The 22270-nt window shown below is 39.0% G+C and overlaps 1 protein-coding gene across 3 annotated transcripts in view; it reads left to right on the top strand.

The window, feature by feature from the left end:
• The window catches only part of cdc42bpab (CDC42 binding protein kinase alpha (DMPK-like) b), an 83246-nt gene that overhangs the window by 30274 nt on the left and 30702 nt on the right, over window positions 1–22270 (top strand). For all 3 annotated transcript variants that reach the window (XM_040125066.1, XM_040125064.1, XM_040125065.1), the window contains exons 3-11: window positions 820–911; window positions 8216–8299; window positions 9726–9821; window positions 10841–10989; window positions 19129–19222; window positions 20144–20344; window positions 20779–20917; window positions 21668–21777; window positions 21961–22040. In XM_040125066.1, coding sequence (XP_039981000.1) covers window positions 820–911; window positions 8216–8299; window positions 9726–9821; window positions 10841–10989; window positions 19129–19222; window positions 20144–20344; window positions 20779–20917; window positions 21668–21777; window positions 21961–22040 — 1045 coding nt within the window. The remainder of the gene's footprint in view (window positions 1–819; window positions 912–8215; window positions 8300–9725; window positions 9822–10840; window positions 10990–19128; window positions 19223–20143; window positions 20345–20778; window positions 20918–21667; window positions 21778–21960; window positions 22041–22270) is intronic.

The following is a 22270-nucleotide window of genomic DNA, read 5'->3' as shown; positions in this document are numbered from 1 at the left end:
TCAAAATACACTTTAAATAAACTTCAAGTAGAAGCAGACTCTACTTTGTAAAACGTGTCCAACTAGTGATTATTAAACTGTCTTGAGTCTGTTATCTGTTGTGCAGTGCAACTGGGTTTTTTTTTCTCCTCGTACACTAGCATGGGATTGCAACTTATTTTGCTATTTGTTTCTACTTTTCTTATAACTTGTAAAAACTCAGAGGGTTTACCTTTTCCTTGACTTTACTAAGTGGTGCTCTGATTATTACTATGAATGCACAATGTACAATGTGATCAATCAGTCACATCAATCAAATCACCAGCTGATTTGAATCAAACAAATCCTGATACATCTCATCTCATTATCAAAACAGTCACTATATGATGGTTTATAAAGTTCTATTTTTCAATCTTTACCTTTGCTTTGTGCTTTTCCCCCTGAAGCATAATAACCCTAATATTATATTTTTAAAAAATGCATAATTTCCTTTGACATTAGTGGAGACACTGTCACTTTCAGGGAAGGCCCCTTCACTACAAAATTCTGTGGGTAGCACTGATAGTCATGGTAGTTGAAGAAGTCAAATATAATTTTGCCTGGGAGTACTTGCAATTTTCCTATGCAGTCCATATAGTATTCTGTGATCCATTCAGGGGATTCTACCTATACTCTCCCCATTTCTCCAATGTTTAATGACAAAATTGTATGATTATATATCCTGACTTTTGTGCTCTAAAGATGTAGTTTAAAAGATGAGTGTTCTTTGCTTAAAGTCCTATACAATTCACTTTTGGCCGATTTCAATTAACCTAACCTCTGCATTCTTCGTCTCCACAGCCAAGCCCTTCACTTCCAAGGTGAAACAGATGCGCCTGCACAAAGAAGACTTTGAGATCCTTAAGGTGATTGGACGAGGAGCCTTTGGAGAGGTAATATACTTTCTGGTTTTACAGTCAACTTAACCATGCAGCAAACCATTACCATACACATTGAGAACCTGCAATTTGGTTTCCCCCTTATTCTCTTTTATTACAAGAAACAGGAGTTATAGTTAATTTTTGGGCATTTTATTTTCTTTTCATCAGCAGTGTATGTTTTTTTGTCTACTTGTCTGTTTTGACCGGAGACATCTCAAAATCTTCTTTGAGGCAAAGATTTTGCAGTATGATCCTGGGAAGATACCCACCAGTAAAAGACTATTCTCTTTTAGGCTTATACCTTAATACCTGAGTTATAAAAGGCAAGAGTGTTGTTAATAGTGGATTACTTTCTGCTGCATTCCAGCAGCAGTGCGTAGTAATGGTCTGCCAAATGAGCATGACTCTACTTGCAGCTTGAACAAAATTTTTCAAATCTTCTTACACTTGTAACCCATGAACAAAAAATGAATGAGAGTCAGTGAGTCAGTGAGACCATCTAGTATGGGTTTATATATTTTTGTTTGTTCAGTTTTTCTTTTACATGTGCCCATAGGGAGGGTGAAATACATTTGTCACCGAGTTTCAGGTAATGATGTCAAAGCTGGGGAATGTTGGAGGGACAGGTTTTGTTGTCCTCAGCCAAGATTCTTACGTAATGTCAGTGTCCTGTCAGTGACCTTTTATATTGAAGCCGAGAGTTTTCATGATCGTTCAGAATTATTTTGATAGTGTCTCTAATAGATTGTAAAGGTTTCATCATTGAATTGATCATCTTGAGCCATGACACACATTTCCAAACATTTAATTTCTGAATTTGTTATCCTGCATTTGTAAAAACAAGTAAGTGAATTCCTTGTAAAGCACTGATAGGTGGAGAGAGACATAGAGAAGTCAGGAAAGTGATAGATTGATGGATTGAGATAGATTGGACACACTGTCCACCGTGTAGCAACAGCTACATCATAGTAATGTACTCACTTAAGCCACTGCAAGGACTGGTGGTATGAGCATGAGCATGTGTGAGTCATGTGTCTGTGTGTTTCAGGCTTCTTCTCAGCAATGTGGTGTGACCCATGAATGGTACTACCTTGTGGTAACATTCCAGTGCTCTTTCTCTCAGCCAGCTATGCTTGTACAAGTTTTACATGACAGTAGAATTAAATTAGCTTAAGAGACATCATGATTGTCCCATTGCTCTACTTCTTTATCACCTGATGGAGACATACTTGGCACATTGCATTGTAATGTGGATGTTCCCGCAACTTTATTTATTTATGTATTTATATGTATTTATATAGCATGTTTAAAACAACCGGAGGTGACCAAAGTGCTATACAGATTTTAGTTAAAGGCAAAAAAATAGCCATAAAATTACATCAGTAGAAAAGGCACAAATAATTGAAAAGGCATGAATTACAACAATGAATGGCAACGATAAAATACAAGGCAATATCAAAATATGTGCAAAAATATAAAACAGAATAAAATTTGTAATTTATAAAATAAAAGAAGTATAAAATGCTAAAATACTAAGACCCCTAAGAGCAACCAAAGGCCAGTGAAAGCACGTATGTCTTGAATTTTATCTTAAAGGTGTCAATTGAAGAGGAACATTTGATTGAAAGCAGAAGGCTATCCAAAGCTTTGGAGCTGCCACTGCAACTGCATGATCTCCCTTACCCACTAGCCTTGATTGTGGAATAGTTAAAAACAGTTTTTCTGAGGATCTAAGGGGCCTATAATTGGAGTAGGGGCAGAGAAGTTCTGAAATGTACAGGAATGACAACCCATGTATGGCAATAAAAAAAAATTAAAGAACCTTGAAATTGATCCTGTTTTTGACAGGTAGCCAGTGCAGGGATGCTAGTACTGGTGTAATGCTGTTTCTTTTTCTGGTACCAGTTAGGAGTCTTGCTAAAGAATTCTGCACTAGCTGCAAGAAAAACAAAGGCCCTGTTCATACCTGGCATTAATATGCGTCATGGGTGATTTTATCACAAGTGGACGGCTCTATCTACAGGTGTGAATGCACCCAAGATGCATTGAGGACACATTTGAGATCCGATCACTCAGACCACATTCGGAGGTGGTCTGGGCTGCCTATGGCCACATTCTTTTAGGAGTGTGAACACCAATGTGTCCTGGGCCACACTGAATGACTGGCTACTCAACTGATGAACTCTGTGCAAGTGGATGTACATTCTCATTCGCAAACAAATGCAAGTGGTACAAGTCCCATAAACTGGCTTTGTCCATGACAAATTTCGAAAAGCCCATAGAGAGATATTATGAGTGCATTAAAACGTCTTGGGCGGTTTTGTTTGTCTGGAACACGCCAAGGAATAGACCCAGTCTGTATTGTTTTGATTTCTTCTTCTTCTTCTTCTTTTAAATTCGGGCGGACTAGGGACGGGAAGTGCATTACTGCCTCCAGCCGGTTAAAAACAACAATGCATTTAGTCTTTGCAAATGGAATTGATGTACATTTTTATTTGCATATAGAGTGGGGAGCCGAGATCCAATCACAAGTGGTCACTTAAGACACATGCGGGGATGCTTCTAATGCCAGGGGTGAACTGACATACTTAGAGCTATCCACTTGTAATTGGATCACCCAAGACGCATGTTAATGCCAGGTATGAAGAAGGCCAAAGAGGACTGGCTAAAACCCAGGTACAGTGAGTTGCAATAATCCAGTCTTGAGGAGATTAATGCTGTCATAACAGTCTTCATATTGTTTAAAGATCGGATGAACTTAAGTTTAGCAAAGTTCCTCAGCTGAAGATAGCAACCTTTTAATCTGTCAAATTTCAGTGCCAAGTCAAAGATGACACCAGAATTCCTGGCATGGGCATGGTTCGATGTCAATGGCCCTAAGTGGCTAGCTATACTCCCTGTGGTGTTGGGGAGGACCAAAAACAACCACTTCTGTCTTATTGTCATTGAACTGAATACAGTTTTTTGCCATCCAGCATTTCACATCCTGGAGGCAATTAAGGATGGATGTGATAGAGTTACAATCCCCAGGATTCAAGTGAGGGTATATTTGCGTGTCATTGGAGTAGCAGTAACAGGACATTGTGCTTGCAAAAGATAAAGCCCAAAGAGAGCATATAAAAAGCACATAAAATGGGCCCTAAAGTGGAACCTTGAGGTACTCCACAAGTGATTGGGGCAGTAGAGGAGGAGAACCTCCCTATATTACCAGAGAAAGACCTGTCTGTTAAGTTGGAGGCAAACCACTTGAGGGCAGTGCCCTGGATGCCAACCTGGTCCTTGAGATGGCTTAAAATAATGTACTGATCAACCGTGTCAAAGGCCGCGCTGAGGTCTAAAAGAATTAAAATTGTAAATTTATCACAGTCTAAAAACAGCAGTTGGTCATTTGAGACCTTGAGAAGAATTCTGTGCTGTGACGAGCCCTGAAGCCTGATTGGAAATTCTCCATGATGTTTTTTTTTTTATTTTTTTTATTGTCTAAATAATACAGAAGCTGTGTATAGACAACTTTCCCCAGAACTTTGGAAAAGAATGGGGAGCTTGGAGATGGGATGGAAATTATTTTGCGTTGTTTGCCAAGGTTAGGTTTTTTAATAAGAGGTTGGACTATTGCATGTTTAAAACAGGATCTGTGTGAGAGATTTTGTCAGAAATGTGGGACAACACAAGCTGAAAGTCATTAAGGTTGGCTGAGCAGGCAGAGAGGGATTGTAGGCGGTCAGGGAAATATTAGAATGCATGTGACCAATTTTTTTTTTTGCGTGGAACAGAACTTTGTAACTGTGGGAATTTTTGGAGATGATGGTGGCAAAATATTTATCTCTTGCAGCTTTGACAGATTGCTGGTAATTTGCCAGACAGCCTTTCAGTATTTCAAATGAAACCTGTATTTATGTTCAGCCTTTCTACTTAGTCGCCCATGAGTAGGGAAGTGTGTTGTCGTTCAGCCATGGAGTTTTGGCTTTAGGTCTGACTATCAGAGGGGCAATGGCATCCAAGTTGTCTCCACAGATTGAATTAAACTTTATGATCAGTTGGAGCCTTAACACTGGTTAACAGAGAGGAGGCTCTGGAGGCATCTGATAAATTACATGCAGTAGATGTATTTGTATAGTGGGAGCTACAAACAGGTAATCGAGGATTGGGGACGGTGTGAAACAGGGTGGAGAACCTGAAAAATGTATGGTCTAAGAGAGACAGAGAAGTCAGGAAAGTGACATAGAGAGACAAGTCCATATAGGGATTTGTAGTAGAAACAGCAGCAGCAGCAGCAGCAGCAGCAGCAGTAGTAAACAGAAATATGAAAATGTAGGATAATGAAAAAGAACTAGCTAGATGTCATATTGGATCAGTGGTCAAAGTAGTTGAGATTGTGCAGTTTAGCTCTTTTTCACACTTGTTGTTGACTGTATAATTAGTTTATTTCCTTTGTTTACATATTTTTTTTTTCCCTTTGCTTTTGTTAACGATTTATCAGATTGAAGCAGGACTTGCTGAAGCTGTAAGATGATTTTTCACTTGTGTATATCACAGTACAGACAGGGACAATAAAAACATGTCATGTTCTAATTAATCCTGAACTTTGTGAGCTCTGAGCATCCGGCTTCATTAAATAAACAAGACTTTAATGGAACAGAATATACAGACATATGCCCCAAGCACTGCTCTCAACAGCAGTATGAGAACACAGTTTGTAAGCGCTGCAGTTTGTAAACACTTGAGATGTGTTGCAAACTAACAAGCACATTTCATAGTTTTTCTGTATGGCATCACAAAGTTAGGAAGTCTTACTATATTCTAGTTTGATGACAATAATGATAGTCATCAGACCTGAGGTCTGACTTAGCAAACATAAAATATATATTTTTGGAAAACCCAATGAGCATTTATAGGGGTATTATTTTTTTATTGTCACTCTGGAGATTTTTAAGAAAAATTAGGCTGAGAAATGGGAACAGAGAGTCACAGAGTTAAAAAGAAATAGAGACAGAGTCAGGGACAGGCCTAGATGGGCAGACACAGACAAAGTGAAACAAAGTAAAGAAAAAATAGAGAGAGAGAGCTTGAGTGCAGGATGTTTTGATTTCATCCTCGCATTGTCAACATCAGGCAGAGAAATGACGCGGGTGCGTGACGTTGTGGAGTTCATCTGATGAATGGAGCAGTCTGTACTGGCATGATGCGTGTGAGAATGCTTCCATTAGGACTCAGTTGCCTCTTCACCAACACAACGGGCCAAATGGTGCTAAGTCTGGTGGATCTCACTGGATAGCGCCTGATACAAACAATGCCAGGGTTAGAGGTTTCGTTTCCAATGGCTGACTTTGCTAAAGATGGATGTCATCATGGTAACTGTTAAGTTTCTTTGGAGTCACTGGCCATCAGTCAGTCAGTGGACATTATTGTACTGTTGCATTGGGTTACTAGTCAGCTGCCACATGCTTGCAAATGTGGCCTTGGCTGTTAAGTTTGTCAGGTCTAAAGCCATTTTCAGCACATAGCTAGTGTGTGTTTCAGTCTGTCCTTGCCACTCTGAAAAGTGCATGTCCTGTGGAATAAATAGATTAACTATCGTGGTTTGTTTCATGCCTGTTTTCAGCGGATAAAACTAATTTTGAAGGCACAGTCGATGCAAATCATTTTCAGTGGCAAAACAAAGTGAAAAAACACCTACAATACATACTTTATCCATGAGTATAGAAAGGAATTGTGAATTAAACTCTCCTTAGTATTACCTGAGCCCTATAGTTGAAACCAGGTCTAAGAGGGAGGACAAGATTAAGGAAGGATAAGTAGAGAGAAGAAATGAGAGATGAAGAAGAGGGCGAAAACAGCCGGGCTTTGCCAAGAACATTGCGCCCCCCCTTGTCCTCCTTTCTTCCTCCTCCGTTCCCTCCTCTGGTTAGGGATCACTAGGGGAAATCCAAACACTGCAGGAATGTTATCATTGTATTACATTAGCAGCATTCCCCAACTCATTTAATAGTCTACAGACCCCTCTGTTGCATAGGGTGTCTGTGTTTGTTTCAGCACTCGTGTGTGTGTGTGTGTGTGTGTGCGTGCGTGCGTGTGCGTGCGTGTGCGTGCGTGTGCGTGTGTATGCAGTGCACTTACAAAATCTTTTTACTTGTGTACATTTTCTGTGTTTTTAAGAATTCTCTGTCTTGTTTATGCATATTTCTGTGTGCAATCAACCATTTAAAATCCACATTAAAATTGCTTTGTGAATTAGTTGAATATAACAAACTTTTAATGAGGCTAAAAGAAATCAACCCAGGCCTACATTTTCACGAACATGGGCTTTGGCTGGCAGCTCCCAGTGGTTTGTCATAGCAGCTTGTCCAGCTCCTTTTTTGGCAAAATGTGAAGTCAGAAATTTGGAAGTTTATCATTGTAATTTTCAGCAATTATCAGTGAGGGGAAATTTGGCAGTTGTTATGTTGTTAATATGGTACAAGAATGTCTGAGAAACACAAAAAAGACGGACTGCGCTATTAGGAAGCATGAATCAAATTTTATTGTCCAGCTGTGTGAGGCTGCGTGTATGTAGAGTGTATGGGTATGGATCCAGGTGCTGTGCATCTGTTGGCCTTTTAGGTCAACATTTTAGTATCTATGGTTACTTCTTATCCCTGCTATACCCTTACCCCCTCTCCACCTTCCATCCCTGACCTCCCTTTCTTCTACCTTCTGTCTCATTTCCTTTTTCTCCTTCTTCTCTCCTGTCCTTTTCATCCCTTCCTTATTTCCAGCAAAACTATCCTGTTCTATCTTGCAGCTCATCTTTCTTTCTTTTATATCTGCTGCTCCTTTTTCCATATATACACTTTTCTCCCCTCCTATGCAAATTGATTTCTTAAAGTTTTGCTTCATTCTTGTTTTCCTCCTCTTTTATCCTTCATTTACACTTCTATGTTTTCCCATCTTCATTTACGTCTGTTTTCCCACCTTCTCACATGGGACGTAGTCACATCATCATTTGGCTTCAGAGGAAACACAGATAATAGATGAATTGATAGTGTAATGATTGTTAAGAACCAAGACAATCATGGCTAAAATTGTATTGTTAATTGAAAAATTGTATAAATTATTGTTTTGTTTTCTTTAACTGTCTGAATTGTATGATTATTGTTTGTGGAACTATTGAAATACGATCTCACATGAATTATCACAGTGCAATTCTTGGCCTTTTTTTCCCTATTGCCTCAAGGAAAGATATTAAATCTGTTTGGTATTTTCCTGTTGGTTTTTAACATGCCTTGCATTCTTTGACCGGCAGTTTTTTAACTGCAACTTTTCTTTCCTCCGTGCAGGTTGCAGTCGTTAAGGTGAAAAACACTGATAAGGTCTTCGCTATGAAGATTCTTAACAAGTGGGAGATGCTGAAACGAGCTGAGGTGAGCATCACTCACTGATTTTCCAAACTTCTGTTGGGGAACTGGTACTGGTTATGTATACTGGGCTAGTGTAGCAGTATTGGACAGATATTTAAAGTAAATTAACATAAGGATTGATGATTTATTAAAAAAGCATCTGCTGTCAAGAGAAACTACAACTTTTGATTATCTGCTTTCAAATCAGGGATATGTTGATAGATGTTTGCAGAACATGCCACTGCCTGAGCTAGATGAGCTGTTGATGTATGTTTTTCTCATCAACATCTTCCTGACAGTCTAACATTCCTGTTGCTCCCCAGGGTCTGGAGTCTTCATGCCTCATATGTCACAGGCCAAAACTAGTCCCTGCTGTGTGTGTGCAAACACCTGGACATAGGAAACAATGTAGAGCAACAGATGTACTGTAGAGAGTGCACACTATAAACTTGTAACTGTCGTTGTAGATAGAGAACATCAAAGCACTGGGGTTATTTTACATAATGATATTCAGATAATGATTTCTTTCTTTCAGAGTATAAGATTAGATATTATTTTGTACCTGTTATAGAGTTAAGTTCTAAAGTGAGTATTAATTTATACAAAAATATTCTAAAATTTGATTTACACAGAAAACCTGACCTGACCTTGTTTACCTGAAGCTGATCAGTAATTAGATTTCTCCTCTATCTAATTCTGAAGTTTTGAATCTTATGTAGTCAGTTTTAGTTTGTCAGATTCTTAATTGATTTATTTGGGACATAAGGATCCACAGCTGCAAGTAATGATCTTTCCTTTTTTCTAACTTCATTTCCAATGATGTTACCAGGACAGTTTTCATGTCCCGTGTCTTATAGAATTCAATTAAGGTTATACATGACAAAGAAATCAGGTTTCTGTAGCAAAAATCTAGCTGTGTTAATCAGGTTTCATTCAATTAAGGGGTTTAAATCAGGTTATTGCAGAAAGCTGACACACCTAGGCTACTTACAAGAATATAAATGCACTGCCAAACACCACCAAATGAATTTCAAGCATGGAGTTCTGTAGAAAATCCTGACCTTTGACCTCCTAATGGATGCGGCCAGTGTCACCTAGTATATTACATTAATACATACACTACAGAATGTAGGATCCAGGATTATATGACATTGATAAGAAAATCATCCTCCTTTTGTTCTGCTCTTCTTTGGTTAAATAGTATATGTCACTCAAATAATAACATTAAATTGGATTTAATGAGAAAATGTTTTACCCAGGAAACTGCTGAAAAATAGAAGATAAAGTGGTGAAGGTGTAACATAGTTGATAAATATTGACAACTAGCACCTATGCTTGGCACATTCTAAAATGTACAACTTAAAACTGAATTGCCATTCTCTTATCTTGTTGCCAGTATATGTCATATGTAACTCTTGTTAAGTATAATGTTTATTGTATCTTTCTTCAGACGGCATGTTTTCGGGAGGAGCGTGATGTGTTGGTAAATGGGGACTGCCAGTGGATTACCACCCTGCACTATGCCTTCCAGGACGACAATTATTTGGTAATATAGCATTCTGTTTCTTCTTCTCCATGTATATGTGTGTATCCATGAGCAGGATATTGTTTTTCACCCACCACCATACAGTAAGTGTTCTTTCCAGAAAGTTCTAGCCAGGTTTTTAACCTTACATTTTCTTGGGAAACTATAGACCTTATCAGATTTTTCTGAATCCTATTGAGTATCACACCACCTTACTTCATACATTTCAGCACATTCAAATTTGGTACTTCCCAAAGTAACATCCACAGCTTTCTTCTGAGTAGCTTTACCTTCCCCTTTCACCATTTCATTCTTAAGTTCATTTTTAGAACACAGTACCTCTTCTGCATGATGCCTAGTGTCCTGCCAGGCACTGACCAACAAATTCAATTCTTACTACAAAGCACAACATGACCTAGAATTGTAGGAATTGGGCAAGAAGAAGTTAACATAGCCAAAAACATTTTCGTGAAAGAACAAAAGAATGACTTTGGAGCTAGCTAACTGTGTGTCAGCCAAGCTCTTCATCTCTTCCATTTGCTGCTGGAGGCAATCGTTCTCTCTCTAACCTTACAGTCTGCCCTCTCTCTATGACCCTGAGCTCAAATGCCAAGACTGCTTGTCATTCCATTTCCCACATTCTCACAACACATGCTTTACCCTGAACACTCCCCAAGGCTTTAAAAAAAATACACCACTGCCTGTACAGCTGTCTATTTTTAGGAAAAAACGCAAAAGTTAAGAACCGTTAAGGCACTCAGTGCCTCAGTGCCCCTCTGTAGTATTAACAATGTAAGAAAAAAGGATTATTGATAGTGGAGCTTGGGGGTAAGAAGGGTGGCATATTTTTGAATTTCTTGTTTGGTATAAATAATCTCACTGTTTCACACTTAAATGATCTTTTTTCTTTAAAATGTTTTATCCTTACTGTGTACTGCACCTTTGGTCAGTAATGATTTCTGTTCATGTCATTAACTGTGCTACTACGGCATTTCTTTCTCACGTTTCCTTTCTTTCTGTGTGTCTCTTTAACTCTCTAGTATCTGGTCATGGACTACTATGTGGGTGGTGACCTGCTGACTCTGCTCAGTAAGTTTGAGGACCGACTGCCTGAGGAGATGGCCAAGTTCTACCTGGCTGAGATGGTGCTGGCTATTGACTCCGTTCATCAGCTACACTATGTCCACAGGTGAGGATCAGGCAGGGTTTGTGTGCATTTCTGAGGGTACAAATGTGTTTAATTATTTTCTGAGAGAAACAGACTGATCAATAAATGATGATGGATGCTCAGTGTATTTACATTGTTCTAGCTGCGTGGGCAATTTTCCAGCAATGGGGAGCCACTGCAGCTAAATGAAAATAAATGAATAGAGTGTAAATTGTGTGTGTACAGGTTTGTCTCAAGTCATCACTGAAGGTAGTCTATCACTGACTATTTATAGAGTATTTTAGCTTGTGCCTTGTGTGTGTTATTATTTCATTTGAAAATTGACAATTGAGGTTTGTGTGCGAATGTGTGTGAGAGGCAGGATTTTCATTTCCTTAGAAAATAACTGTTGTATTCCAGTTTAATGTTTTTTATGTAGCTGTCATATCAGCTGTTATTGTTCATTTCACATTCAAGTCCCTGTCCTGTTTCTAGTCACAGTCACTTCAGTTACTTTCTCTCATTTCTCTGAATTAAAAACAAACTAACCCCCTAAAAGAGCAGTTAAAGGCCATGTCTTTTGAAACCCTTTTCTTCTCTGATGTAGATGCCAAAAGAAATTGTCAGCCAAGAGAAAATGTCCTTGGGAGCAGGAAATAAGGCTGTGCCAGACAGGAAGTGGTCACATCAGCCCGTTAACATAATTACAGTGTTGCTTTAGCCAGGGGCTTGTCACAGCAATTTTGTACAAGGACCAAGGGAAGGATGGATAGACAGAAGGAAAGATGAGAGACTTATAGAAAATAAGGGAAGGTCAGAAAAAGAGTAAGATAAAGCTAGAGACTGATGGGTGGGATAACATTTTGGGTGTATCTGTAGTTGCTCTGATCTCTGGAAATCCAGATGGAAAGAAGCATGCTAAGAGACACTGACAAAGTTATAGAGAAATGTAGGTATAAGTAAAGAAAGGGAGTGAATGAGAAGAGAGTTGGGGAGCCACTAATTGCATGGTGTTATCTGGGGGCCGTGGGTGGGGGTTGGGAGCGGAGATGGAGAAGCAGATGGAAAAAAAAAAGGACAGGGAGGTGGGAACAGCACTGTTTCTCTTTAAGTCCCCTCATGGATGCTTTGGGACAGTAATGATGGGGTATGGGAGGTGTGTGGGTGGGGGTGTGGTGCTGTTATCTCTGCCCATGTACCAACCCCAGCTCCTTCTGAGCTCTCGCTTACACACTTACTCGTAGGAGATTTGTACACTTGCTTTGTAGAGGGTGGAGACAGCCAGGCAGGTCCCCTGAGGAGGGTGTGTCCTGCTGGCTGGTCCTGTCTGATGAGTGTATGTATGTGTGTGTTTGAGTGCACGTGTATGAGGGTATGTGTTTATCTTAGTGATTATGTGTATGTGTAAGTTTTGTTTGTTTCCTTAAAAGACAATGTATTAACCCCATAATTTAAAGGCCTTAATGTCCATTAAAGAACAAAAATAACATCCACCCTATTCTCATGGCTCACTTTCAGTTGCACCAAACACACGTAATTAGGCCAATATTTGTGAATATAAATGGGCAGGTTGTGGCTGTACAGTAGGGCAATAGTTTCCTTGCTTTTCTCTTGGGACTCACATTTTCAATGGCCTGTTATTGCCAGTTTTTCATGGGAAAAATTTGAGGTCCAACTCTCATGTGATTCAATGTTAGGTCCTTATCCAGACAGTAAAATGCAAATCTATTAGCACAGTCCATAAAAAAACTGTATTGGCCCGAATATAAGAAAAAGCTGTTTATAAGTCTACCCCTACTTTTCTGACACCAGTTTTTAGAAATAGACTTTTTGCAGAAAAGAAACATTTTTGAATGAAAAACAGTAGGCAGATACCGTTTTTAACATCTTTTATATGTACTGTCACATTTCAACAAAAGTACAGAAACCAATTTTAAAAAAAAAGCCAGCAAATTTCAAACTACAATCAAGCAGCCTTTCTAATTTCCATTTTATTTCAATTTTTTTTGTTTAATAATTTTAAAGAGAAAAAGCATTGTGCAGTTGTTCTGTTGTAAGCTTTTATTACTGTAAAAGGTTTGATATCAATCATCTTAGTCCTGTTGGGAAATGTTTCCCCAATCAAAAAATAGGGTAGTCAGTACAAATCCCATATTTGTGTAGGTCCTGCTAACAGACATTCCTTCATTTGTTCATCATTATACTCACACCTTTTTTGAGTTTTTATCTTTTTGAGCTCCTCATTAATGCATTCTGTGATTGCGGTAATTCTTGGCTGCTTGACAGATCATTTGTCCCTGGTGTGTTTCTGCTTTAGAGATGCCAGGGGACACTTTTCCTCTCATCCGAAATGTATTTCTTCGTGGCAGCAAAGCACGTAACACAAGCCATCACTAGCCTAGCAATATTAAGACTTCAAGCAAACTATATGCATTATTCTGTTGATGTAACAGTCTCATGCTCTAAGAGCAATATGAGCCAGGTACTTGCATTATTCACCTGGAAATGTCTACTCCTCAAAAATAATAGGACAGCACTATTTGAAATGACGAAGAATTGAAGACATTTTGGTTTTATATGTATATTTTGCTTTTTTGTAGGGCTAGAATGGTTGTTTATTTTACTGTCCATGTTATGCGTCCATGTATTTAGCAAAAGCTACACTAGAAATATGAAAATCCCTACTGATCATTGATAATGTTAACATTGCCCACAGTGGCCTAATACATCCAAAGATATTTTGCATTACGGGTTTCTTAGCCATAAATCCTTATATCACCCATTCAAACATTATATTATTTGTGCTGCTGACTAGGCTGTAGTCTTTTTTCTTGTTTTCTGACGTAGCTGACTTGCTACATTGTTGGCCCATATGAAAATTAGTATCTGCAGTACCGTGTGTGTGTGAGTGAGTGAGTGAGTGAGTGAGTGAGTGATAGGGGGATTCTGCGAGTGAGTGGAGAGATGGGTGTTGGTACAGAGGGACAGAAGTGTGTGTGTTTGTGTGTGGATAACAAGCAAGGGAGATTTGTTGTAATCAGGGTGAGAGGAAGACAGATGGGAACACAAGCACACAAATGAACTAAGAGGTTATGTGAGGGTGTGGCAGTTAACATCTCTCATGAGTGAGGACTTTCTTCTGTGGAGTATTGTATAATTGTGTGTGTGTTTGCTCATGTGTGCGATGATGTGTGTTTTCCTATTGATTACAACATTTGTTTATTTTATGTTCTAAGCGAGAACAGGACTATCTCTCTCAGACACACTCAGACACACATACATACAGTGCACACACTTAACCATTGTTTATCAAAGAGCTTAATTTACATTGTTAACTAAATATATGCCTTCTTGGATGTTAGAAGTATTCTCCAATTTGATTGAAATCGACACTTAATGAAAATGTTTTAATAGAGACTGTTATAAGGAGGTGGTGTATGTATGTGCATGTGAATAATTGTGTGTGAGTATGTGTCAGTACCAAGAAAGTCACACAGGCAGCAGTTCTTTGAACCATGAGTTAACAAATGCTGGGCTAAAGCCATGTGGACATGCCTTGTCTGTGCAGTTTCCATTGTTGCTGCTGGCCACATTGTGTGTGTGTGTGTGTTTGTGTGTGTATTGTGTGTATTGTGAGGTAGCGTCCAGCTGGCCCACACAGATGGAGGCTGTGGTCTTAGAAGAGATTACCTCCCTTTTTTCTTGAGAACTGCTCCTTAAGACCACAGGAGCCCTGTGACACAGTAGCCCAATTAGCTACACTAGCTAGCTTAGCCTAGCATTAGCTTAGCATTACCACCTTTCTATGTTTGTCCATGCATGGAAGGCCAAATGGGAGTCAAGTCTTGTGCTGTTGGCTTCCTGTGGTGTTAGCTTTGGGCTTTTGTGTTTGTGCCCTGACTATCACTGGGCTCATCAAAGTAGTTGACTTTTGGTGTCTGAGAGAGAAAGACGGGTCAGGAAGATTTTGGTAAAGGAGGAAGGTGGTAAAGATACTGTTGCTGCTAAGAAGAGAGAGGGAGGAAGACAGGGGAGTGGGGAGACAGGGGCTTTGCTGAGTACTAAATGATTTATCAGTAGCAGCACCCCCCTCCCTTACCCCCACCATGGTGTTTGTCTGCCACACACATATTTACACACACATATAACAAAGCTACCTGCTCTTCGGCAGACCAGAAGTCTCCGGAGCAGATTAAAGGCCTTCCAGCACTTGAGGCACGTGTATGCACATACACACACATACACCTACAAATCCACGTGCTCCCAATCTACTCTCATTCATGATTTGTGAGGTCTACAATTCCTGTCAAGGTGATCCAGATTCTGTGTGCACAGATCATGTGCATAACAGGGTAATAGTTAGCCACACTAGTGATCACACATTACTGTGAAGTAGAGACAAATGTATTTGAGAAACTAGAAATTGTATCCAGCAGCTGAAAAATTACATTACTGTTGTGAAAGTTGAACTTATTATTAATTTTTATTTAAATATTCGGTATCTTGCAATTAGTAAAATATGAAATGGTCTAGTCATCTGTGTTTGTTTATTTAAGTACATACCTTATTTCTTGTTTGAAGCATGCTGTCCATAAAGTCATTCAAACTTTGATTGCAGCAGCTCAAGTTCAGGGTGCTGGCCTTTATGCAACAGATCTGCCATTGAAGCTGGATGTTGTTTCCATTGACTGAAACAGAATTGAAATCTCCTCTAAAGGTTAAAAGGATTCCAGAAGTTCTGTTTATAATATTTAAGAATTACAAGCCAAAAGCCACATTTTTTTCCCCAGTGATTATGCCCAAGTCCTCTTGCTCAAGCCTTACATTATGTCTAGGTTTTGAGTTGTTAGAGTTAAGGTGAAGGTTCATAACAGAGCAGTGTGTAGTCCAAACTAAATGTCCTTTTAGAGACATTAACATTTTATCTGAGTAATGTTAATCCCCCATCTCAGAGTTTTATGCTCTCTTTGATAGTCTGACCTTGAGTATACATCGTGTCAGTTGTTTGTGTTTTTGTGTCTGCCAAGTTCATGTTACTCCACATTGGTTGCGTGAATGTATGCACTTGGGTAAGGTATGTCGTCTTCATCCAAAATGCTACATACAGTATCCACTTTGGAAAGTGATGTCCAATCTGGACCTCATCAGTGAGAGGTCAAGCTCTTTAAAATAACTTCTAAGTAACCCACAATGCAAATAGTGATTTGGTAAAAGTAAGTGTCAATTTATATACATGTTTTGGAGTCCGACTTTTATGTGTCTATACAAGTCACATGTGCGCATATTACTTAAATCCATGGTTTTATAGGTTGATGATTTAGTGGTGTCTCTGAAGCAGAGAGATAGCTAGCCAACCCCCTGCTCCGACCCTGTGAGATATGATAATTAACACCACTGGAAAATGACAGGGGCTTCATATCTGGCTTTGAAGAGATCTGTAGCTGAAGACAGAAACATCAAAGGCATCTTTAAAGTCAATTTATGTCTGTTCAATCTTAAAAGAAAAAAAAAACCTCTCAGGCTGGGGCAATAGTCCCATGTCTTTATTGAATACTTTAAAAATAATTTAAGAAAATGTTAAGTGGGAATTTCATAAGCTTTACCTGCTTAACTTCTATCTCCTATTAATGCCTGGTTTGCCAGGCATCAATATCAAATTTATTATTGTCTATCAGGAGGCACTGGAATTTAATTGGGACCTGCATTGTAACTTTACCAGATAGACAGCTCTTGCCTGAGGCCAAATCTAAAAGGCCACAAGCAGTGTAATGGTTGAATAATGCAAGTGAGAGCCATTGTCATTAGTAAAGATAGAAGAAAGAGACAATTCTTGTAGTTTCATGAAGAATATAAGAAGCCTTTTGACTCTGGAGTTTGACTTTTTTGATGCATTGAGCTTAGAGGCCATGTTTCTGTTGCATGTTCTCATGTCCATGTTCTCCTTGTTGCATTTTTATCATATACACTTTTCATACAGTCACCCTTATCAGTATTAGTGTTCTGTTGGTGTGTTTGTTTATGAGTTAGGGGTAGGGAGTGTGGCGGTGTGTGCTTGTATTGGACATCAGGTTGATTATTTTAAGCAGAGCCATGTTCACATCACTGGACAGAAATAGCACCAGCTCAGTTCTATAACCTGCTACATTAAGTGTGTGTGTGTGTGTGTCCGTTTAGCTGATGAATGAATTACACATCATCCCCTTAACTGGTGTCACTGGGTGTTGCTGCATGTACTGTGTGTGTGTGTGTGTGTGTGTGTGTGTGTGTGTGTGTGTGTGTGTGTGTGTGTGTGTGTGTGTGTGTGTGTGTGTGTGTGTGTGTGTGTGTGTGTGTGTGTGTGTGTGTTATTTAACAATACTTCAAAGAGTTTTTTATGTGCCCTCCATAGCATGTGTTTGGAGGTGTGTCATAGTTCAGTGTGTTGGTAAGAGGGCCTCAGACGCAGGGCTCGAAAGGGTCTGCCCTCAGGGGAAATTAGTGGAATGGTCAGACAAGGACAGAGGCTATCTTTAGTCAAGATGGTGGGATACAGTGTCTCTCTTTCATGCCAATTCAGGCCAGCGGTCATTGGGGTTACTCAATAAGTTTTTACAATTACTGTAATGTGGATTCCAACCAAATAGACACATAAATCAAAAATATTAACACTGACACCAAAAGGTCACAGATGAAATGAAAGCAAAGGACTTACTGTTCCCAGCATTACTCCAGAAGCACAAGCTGAGAGTCACCCACCAGAGACTGGATTAAAGACCAGGCTTGGCATTAGATCCAGGCCAGGAATCTATATTTGCACACTTAGACTGCCATGTAAGACAATAGCACCAGGAGCCCAACATAAACCACCTCTCAGTGACCACCTGTTTAACATGCTGGAAGATCTCCTGCACATTATTCCTTATAGAATAAATTCATAATAGTTTGTAGAGACTTAGAAGTTGAAGTGAGCAGCACTTCGATAACTAACAGGAGGTAGACAACTGATTCATAAAGTTGCTAATAATGCAAAACTCGCACAGAGCTAATTCCCTGGACAGATCTATCTTGAAAATATCCCTGTGTGAGGTGTTAGCGCACAGGAATGGAACTAACACTGGCCACTAGAGCCTTAACGATTAGTTAGTTAGTTTTTTTAATTGAATAGTCAATTGGTAAGTATTTAGATAATCAATTACTATTATCAGTCATCTTTCAAGCAAAAATACCTTCTCAACTGGAGGATGTGCTGCCTTTCTCTGTTTTATGTGATAATTAACTCAATATCTTTGGGTGTTGGACTGTGGGTCGGACAAACAAGACATTTGGAGACATCAACTTGGGCTTTCAGAAACTGTGGTCAGCATTTTTAGCTTTTTCCTGACATTTTATCAACCAAACGAATAATTAATAAGGAAAATAATCCTTAGTTGCAGCCCTTCTGGCCACCAACCAAATGCTGCTACATTTGTCTGTAGTTACCAGGTCTTCCAGCCATTCTGATGATCCCTTCGCATTCTAAAAACCGAGTTTACTGGTTAAATAGTGAAAGTAGCTGACAAACTTTTGGTCTGTCTAGCAATTTAATTCAACAAACTGGAATCAAGCCACAGCCTGTATCTATATACTTAATGTATCATCAGCAGTAGTAATACAAAACAGATGCAGGTTGAAAAGAAAGTCTACAGTGACATCAGTGACCACATCTGAAGAATGTTGTCAGTAACCCACCCAGCCCGTCTCTGTTCACAAACACAAATATTGTAGGAAAAGGGAACGGGAGTGTGTGTCTTTAGGACACAGGGTTTTTTTTGTGAGTTTGTTTGTGCACTGCATATTTCCTCAAAGACATTCTCAGACATTTTGTACTGCTAATTCCCACAACACACCTCTGGTTATTTCCAGCGTTCATTCTTTCTTTTCGTCAATTTAGAGTTGTCACGCTGCTGATAAATAGGGTGGGGAAATTGCACTTAATTGAATCACAAATATATCTCAATTATTATTCACGAGCTTTACAAACAAGTTATGACAGTTAAATTTTCCCAGGTTGTGTAATTTAATTTGATGATAACTGATGGGCAGTTGCACTGTAATATGAGATCATGTCTTTTTTTCTTCATCTTCATTCTTTTCTGAGGAATCACTTGCTCAATTTGTCTCTTCCTTCTTTTCACCTTGTCTTTTCTCTCTGTCTTCTTTCAGGGACATTAAGCCCGACAACATTCTGTTGGATATGAACGGCCACATCCGATTGGCTGACTTCGGCTCCTGCCTCAAACTCATGGAGGACGGGACGGTAAGTTTTTACCACACTGCTGCTGATGCCTCCTCCTCTGGTCCAAAGCAAACATACCAGAGCTTTAATGACCTCCTTGTCAACCCCCAGGGGTCTCCGAGAAGGAGTGTGTGGTTCAGCTGCTTGGCTGTGCCTGCAGTTTATGATTAAGACAAAAAAAACCTTTCCCCTCAGGTTTTATATAAAAGAAAACTGATGAGATGAAATAGATGATCAAAGAAATGCCTGGGTTTGTTCCTCCAGTGTTGATATAGTGATAAGGTTATATGACCATTTGAAAAAATAAATTCAGTGGTTGCTGGACACTCCTTGGAACTTTGTCATAGATTGAAATATCTAGAGTGATATCTAGAGTGATCTAGCTGAGAGTGACGATAAGAGTGTATTTCTTTGGTGTTTCATCTGTATTAAATCAACTTCCTGAATAAAAAAGAGAGAGGATACTGTGATGTGATCCAAACTGCAGCATCAGCTTTTTCTCTTCCACTGTGGAAATTTTGGCACTTAATCATGATGGTCGTTTCTGAAAATTTATATTTTTACATTTTGAAATGTTCAAATTTACTGCTTTGATTTTTATTTAGGATTCAGCATCAAATTTACAGTCTCAAAATTGCTTTGAAATAAGGTGAGACACTGCTGCAAAAAAACAGTTGAGCAAAGAATTAATCCAGTAGTGGGGGTCTGTATGTTCAATATGCTCTTTGTTTGGTTGTTTGCTATTGCTGTAGTGGTGGTATTTATCTTGCATGTTTGCAAGAATTCAGCCTGTAACTCATCATCATCATCATCACCACTCTTATTGCTGTTACATGCAGGCTGAACTTTAATTCTTAACGTCTGTGCTTGTTTGTATGTGAGATTTTCTCTCATGAAATTTTTTGGGATCAGTTAAGGATTTTTGTTTTGACCCACAATTAGGTCCAGTCCTCCGTGGCGGTGGGGACTCCAGACTACATCTCCCCAGAAATCCTCCAGGCCATGGAGGATGGGAAAGGCAAGTATGGGCCTGAGTGCGACTGGTGGTCCCTTGGCGTCTGCATGTATGAAATGCTGTACGGCGAGACCCCTTTCTATGCAGAGTCCCTGGTAGAAACCTATGGAAAGATCATGAACCACAAGGTGAGCTTAAGGAGTTACAGGTTGATTTAAAACTGCCTCTCTGTACATGCAAATCACATGTCAATACAATATTAAGAAATATTAATGCTGCAGTAAAGGGGTTTTTAAGAGAAAAGATATATAAGCAAAAGGTAGAAATTAAGTGAAAGCTGCAAATGTGCCGGTGATGATGCATAGATAGAGGTGGACTGTATAGAGGATGTAAAGGCTAAAAAACAAGATAATTGGATTGAGCATAATGGTTTCATGTTTGCGTATGGAACTATTATACATTATCATTTTGTAATTGGAGTATGTACAAAGAAGCATGCTATAGCAGAATTCCATTCAGAAATCAGAAGCACCATAAGCTTACAGTTGATTGAAACACTGTGTTCTATTTTTGAAAAGTGAAATGTTAAAATTTATCATCTCAAATCTCTTTATTTGCACAGGAGCGATTCCAGTTCCCACAGCAGATATCAGACGTGTCAGAGGAAGCAAAGGATCTGATTCGCAGGCTCATTTGCAGTCGAGAGCACCGATTGGGCCAGAACGGCATTGAGGACTTCAAGCAGCATCCATTCTTCACTGGTACAAACTGTGTCTAACTTCACAGATGTCACAGTGTCTTCTGTAATTTGAATGTTCTTTCTGTTTGCCATAGAAATGTGTATTTAATTATATTTATTATAATGATTGTATATATATGTCAGATGTATTTTTAATCTGCAAGAATGTGTATCAGTCTGATCTGGTACCGCTATCATTTAATAGATTTTTTTTCATACAAATTCAGTTATCCTCTCATAACACTGGACTTGTAAACTTTTCACATCTTTAGAAGAATACTTTGTCAATTCTCTATCAGATACAGGGGAGCTTAGCTGTAGAGTGAGTACCATCATATCTAAAAACAATCTTTGTCTCTTACAAATTTTAAATTTAGTTTTAGAGCTTATTTGGTGAGCCAGTCTAAACAAGATAATGTTAACCTTTGTTAACGTGTGTGGAGCATTGCTACAGCAGATTCCAGCTGTCGCAATACGCAAACAACAGTAACATTTCAGGATATGAACATTTTTATGACATTTTGTTAGTATGAAGTTAGCAGTTGAAACTCACTCACCCTGAATTCTGTGTACATTTCTGGAATGCCTGTCTTTGAGGTGCTTAGATAAGTTTCTTCCTTTCACTATAGAAAAATGAGTACTGTCAGAATTTTGGCATCGACTTGGTACTAGAGTATCGATTCTGGTGACATGCCTACTCAAAGAAGAATAGTTTCTCCATAGTATATCTCTAAACAGGTTCAATGTAACCTGTAACATTTCCTGTGTTCAGGAATTGATTGGGACAACATCCGCGCATGTGAAGCCCCATACATCCCAGAAGTCAGCAGTCCTACAGATACCTCCAACTTTGATGTGGATGATGATTGTCTGAAGAACTCGGTAAGGGGATTGTTTAGGGATCAACAGACTAAGACAAACACCAGAAACTCATAATATTTGTCCACTCTGTCTACCTACAAATGTATTATATATCTTTATAATCACGTGTATTAGATGTGATATGCAGTTTATCTAACTGATGAAAATCTCCCTTCTTTGTCATGTGTTTGACTAATTTTTCAGGAGACCATGCCCCCACCCTCTCACACTGCCTTCTCTGGCCACCACCTACCCTTTGTGGGCTTCACCTACACAAGTAAATGGTAAGTGGTAGCAAGGAAAACAGATATAGAAATAGATTATATATAAAATAATAACTTCAACCACTGCCGAAAAGTAGACCTGGGCTTTGGTAATTTTGTGTCATTTTTGGAAGCTCTTTCTTCACACTCATTATGATTCTGATAGGAAGTGGATGCAATAAAATTCAGGCACAATTTTCCTCCAGTAATTTTCTAGTCAGCACATGTAAAATTATTAAAAAGGTGAAAAT

This window comes from Xiphias gladius, chromosome 4 (assembly GCF_016859285.1).
Source record: "Xiphias gladius isolate SHS-SW01 ecotype Sanya breed wild chromosome 4, ASM1685928v1, whole genome shotgun sequence".
NCBI lineage: Eukaryota > Metazoa > Chordata > Actinopteri > Istiophoriformes > Xiphiidae > Xiphias > Xiphias gladius.
Note: the sequence above shows the minus strand (reverse complement) of the source record. Positions and strands in the feature narration are given on the sequence as shown.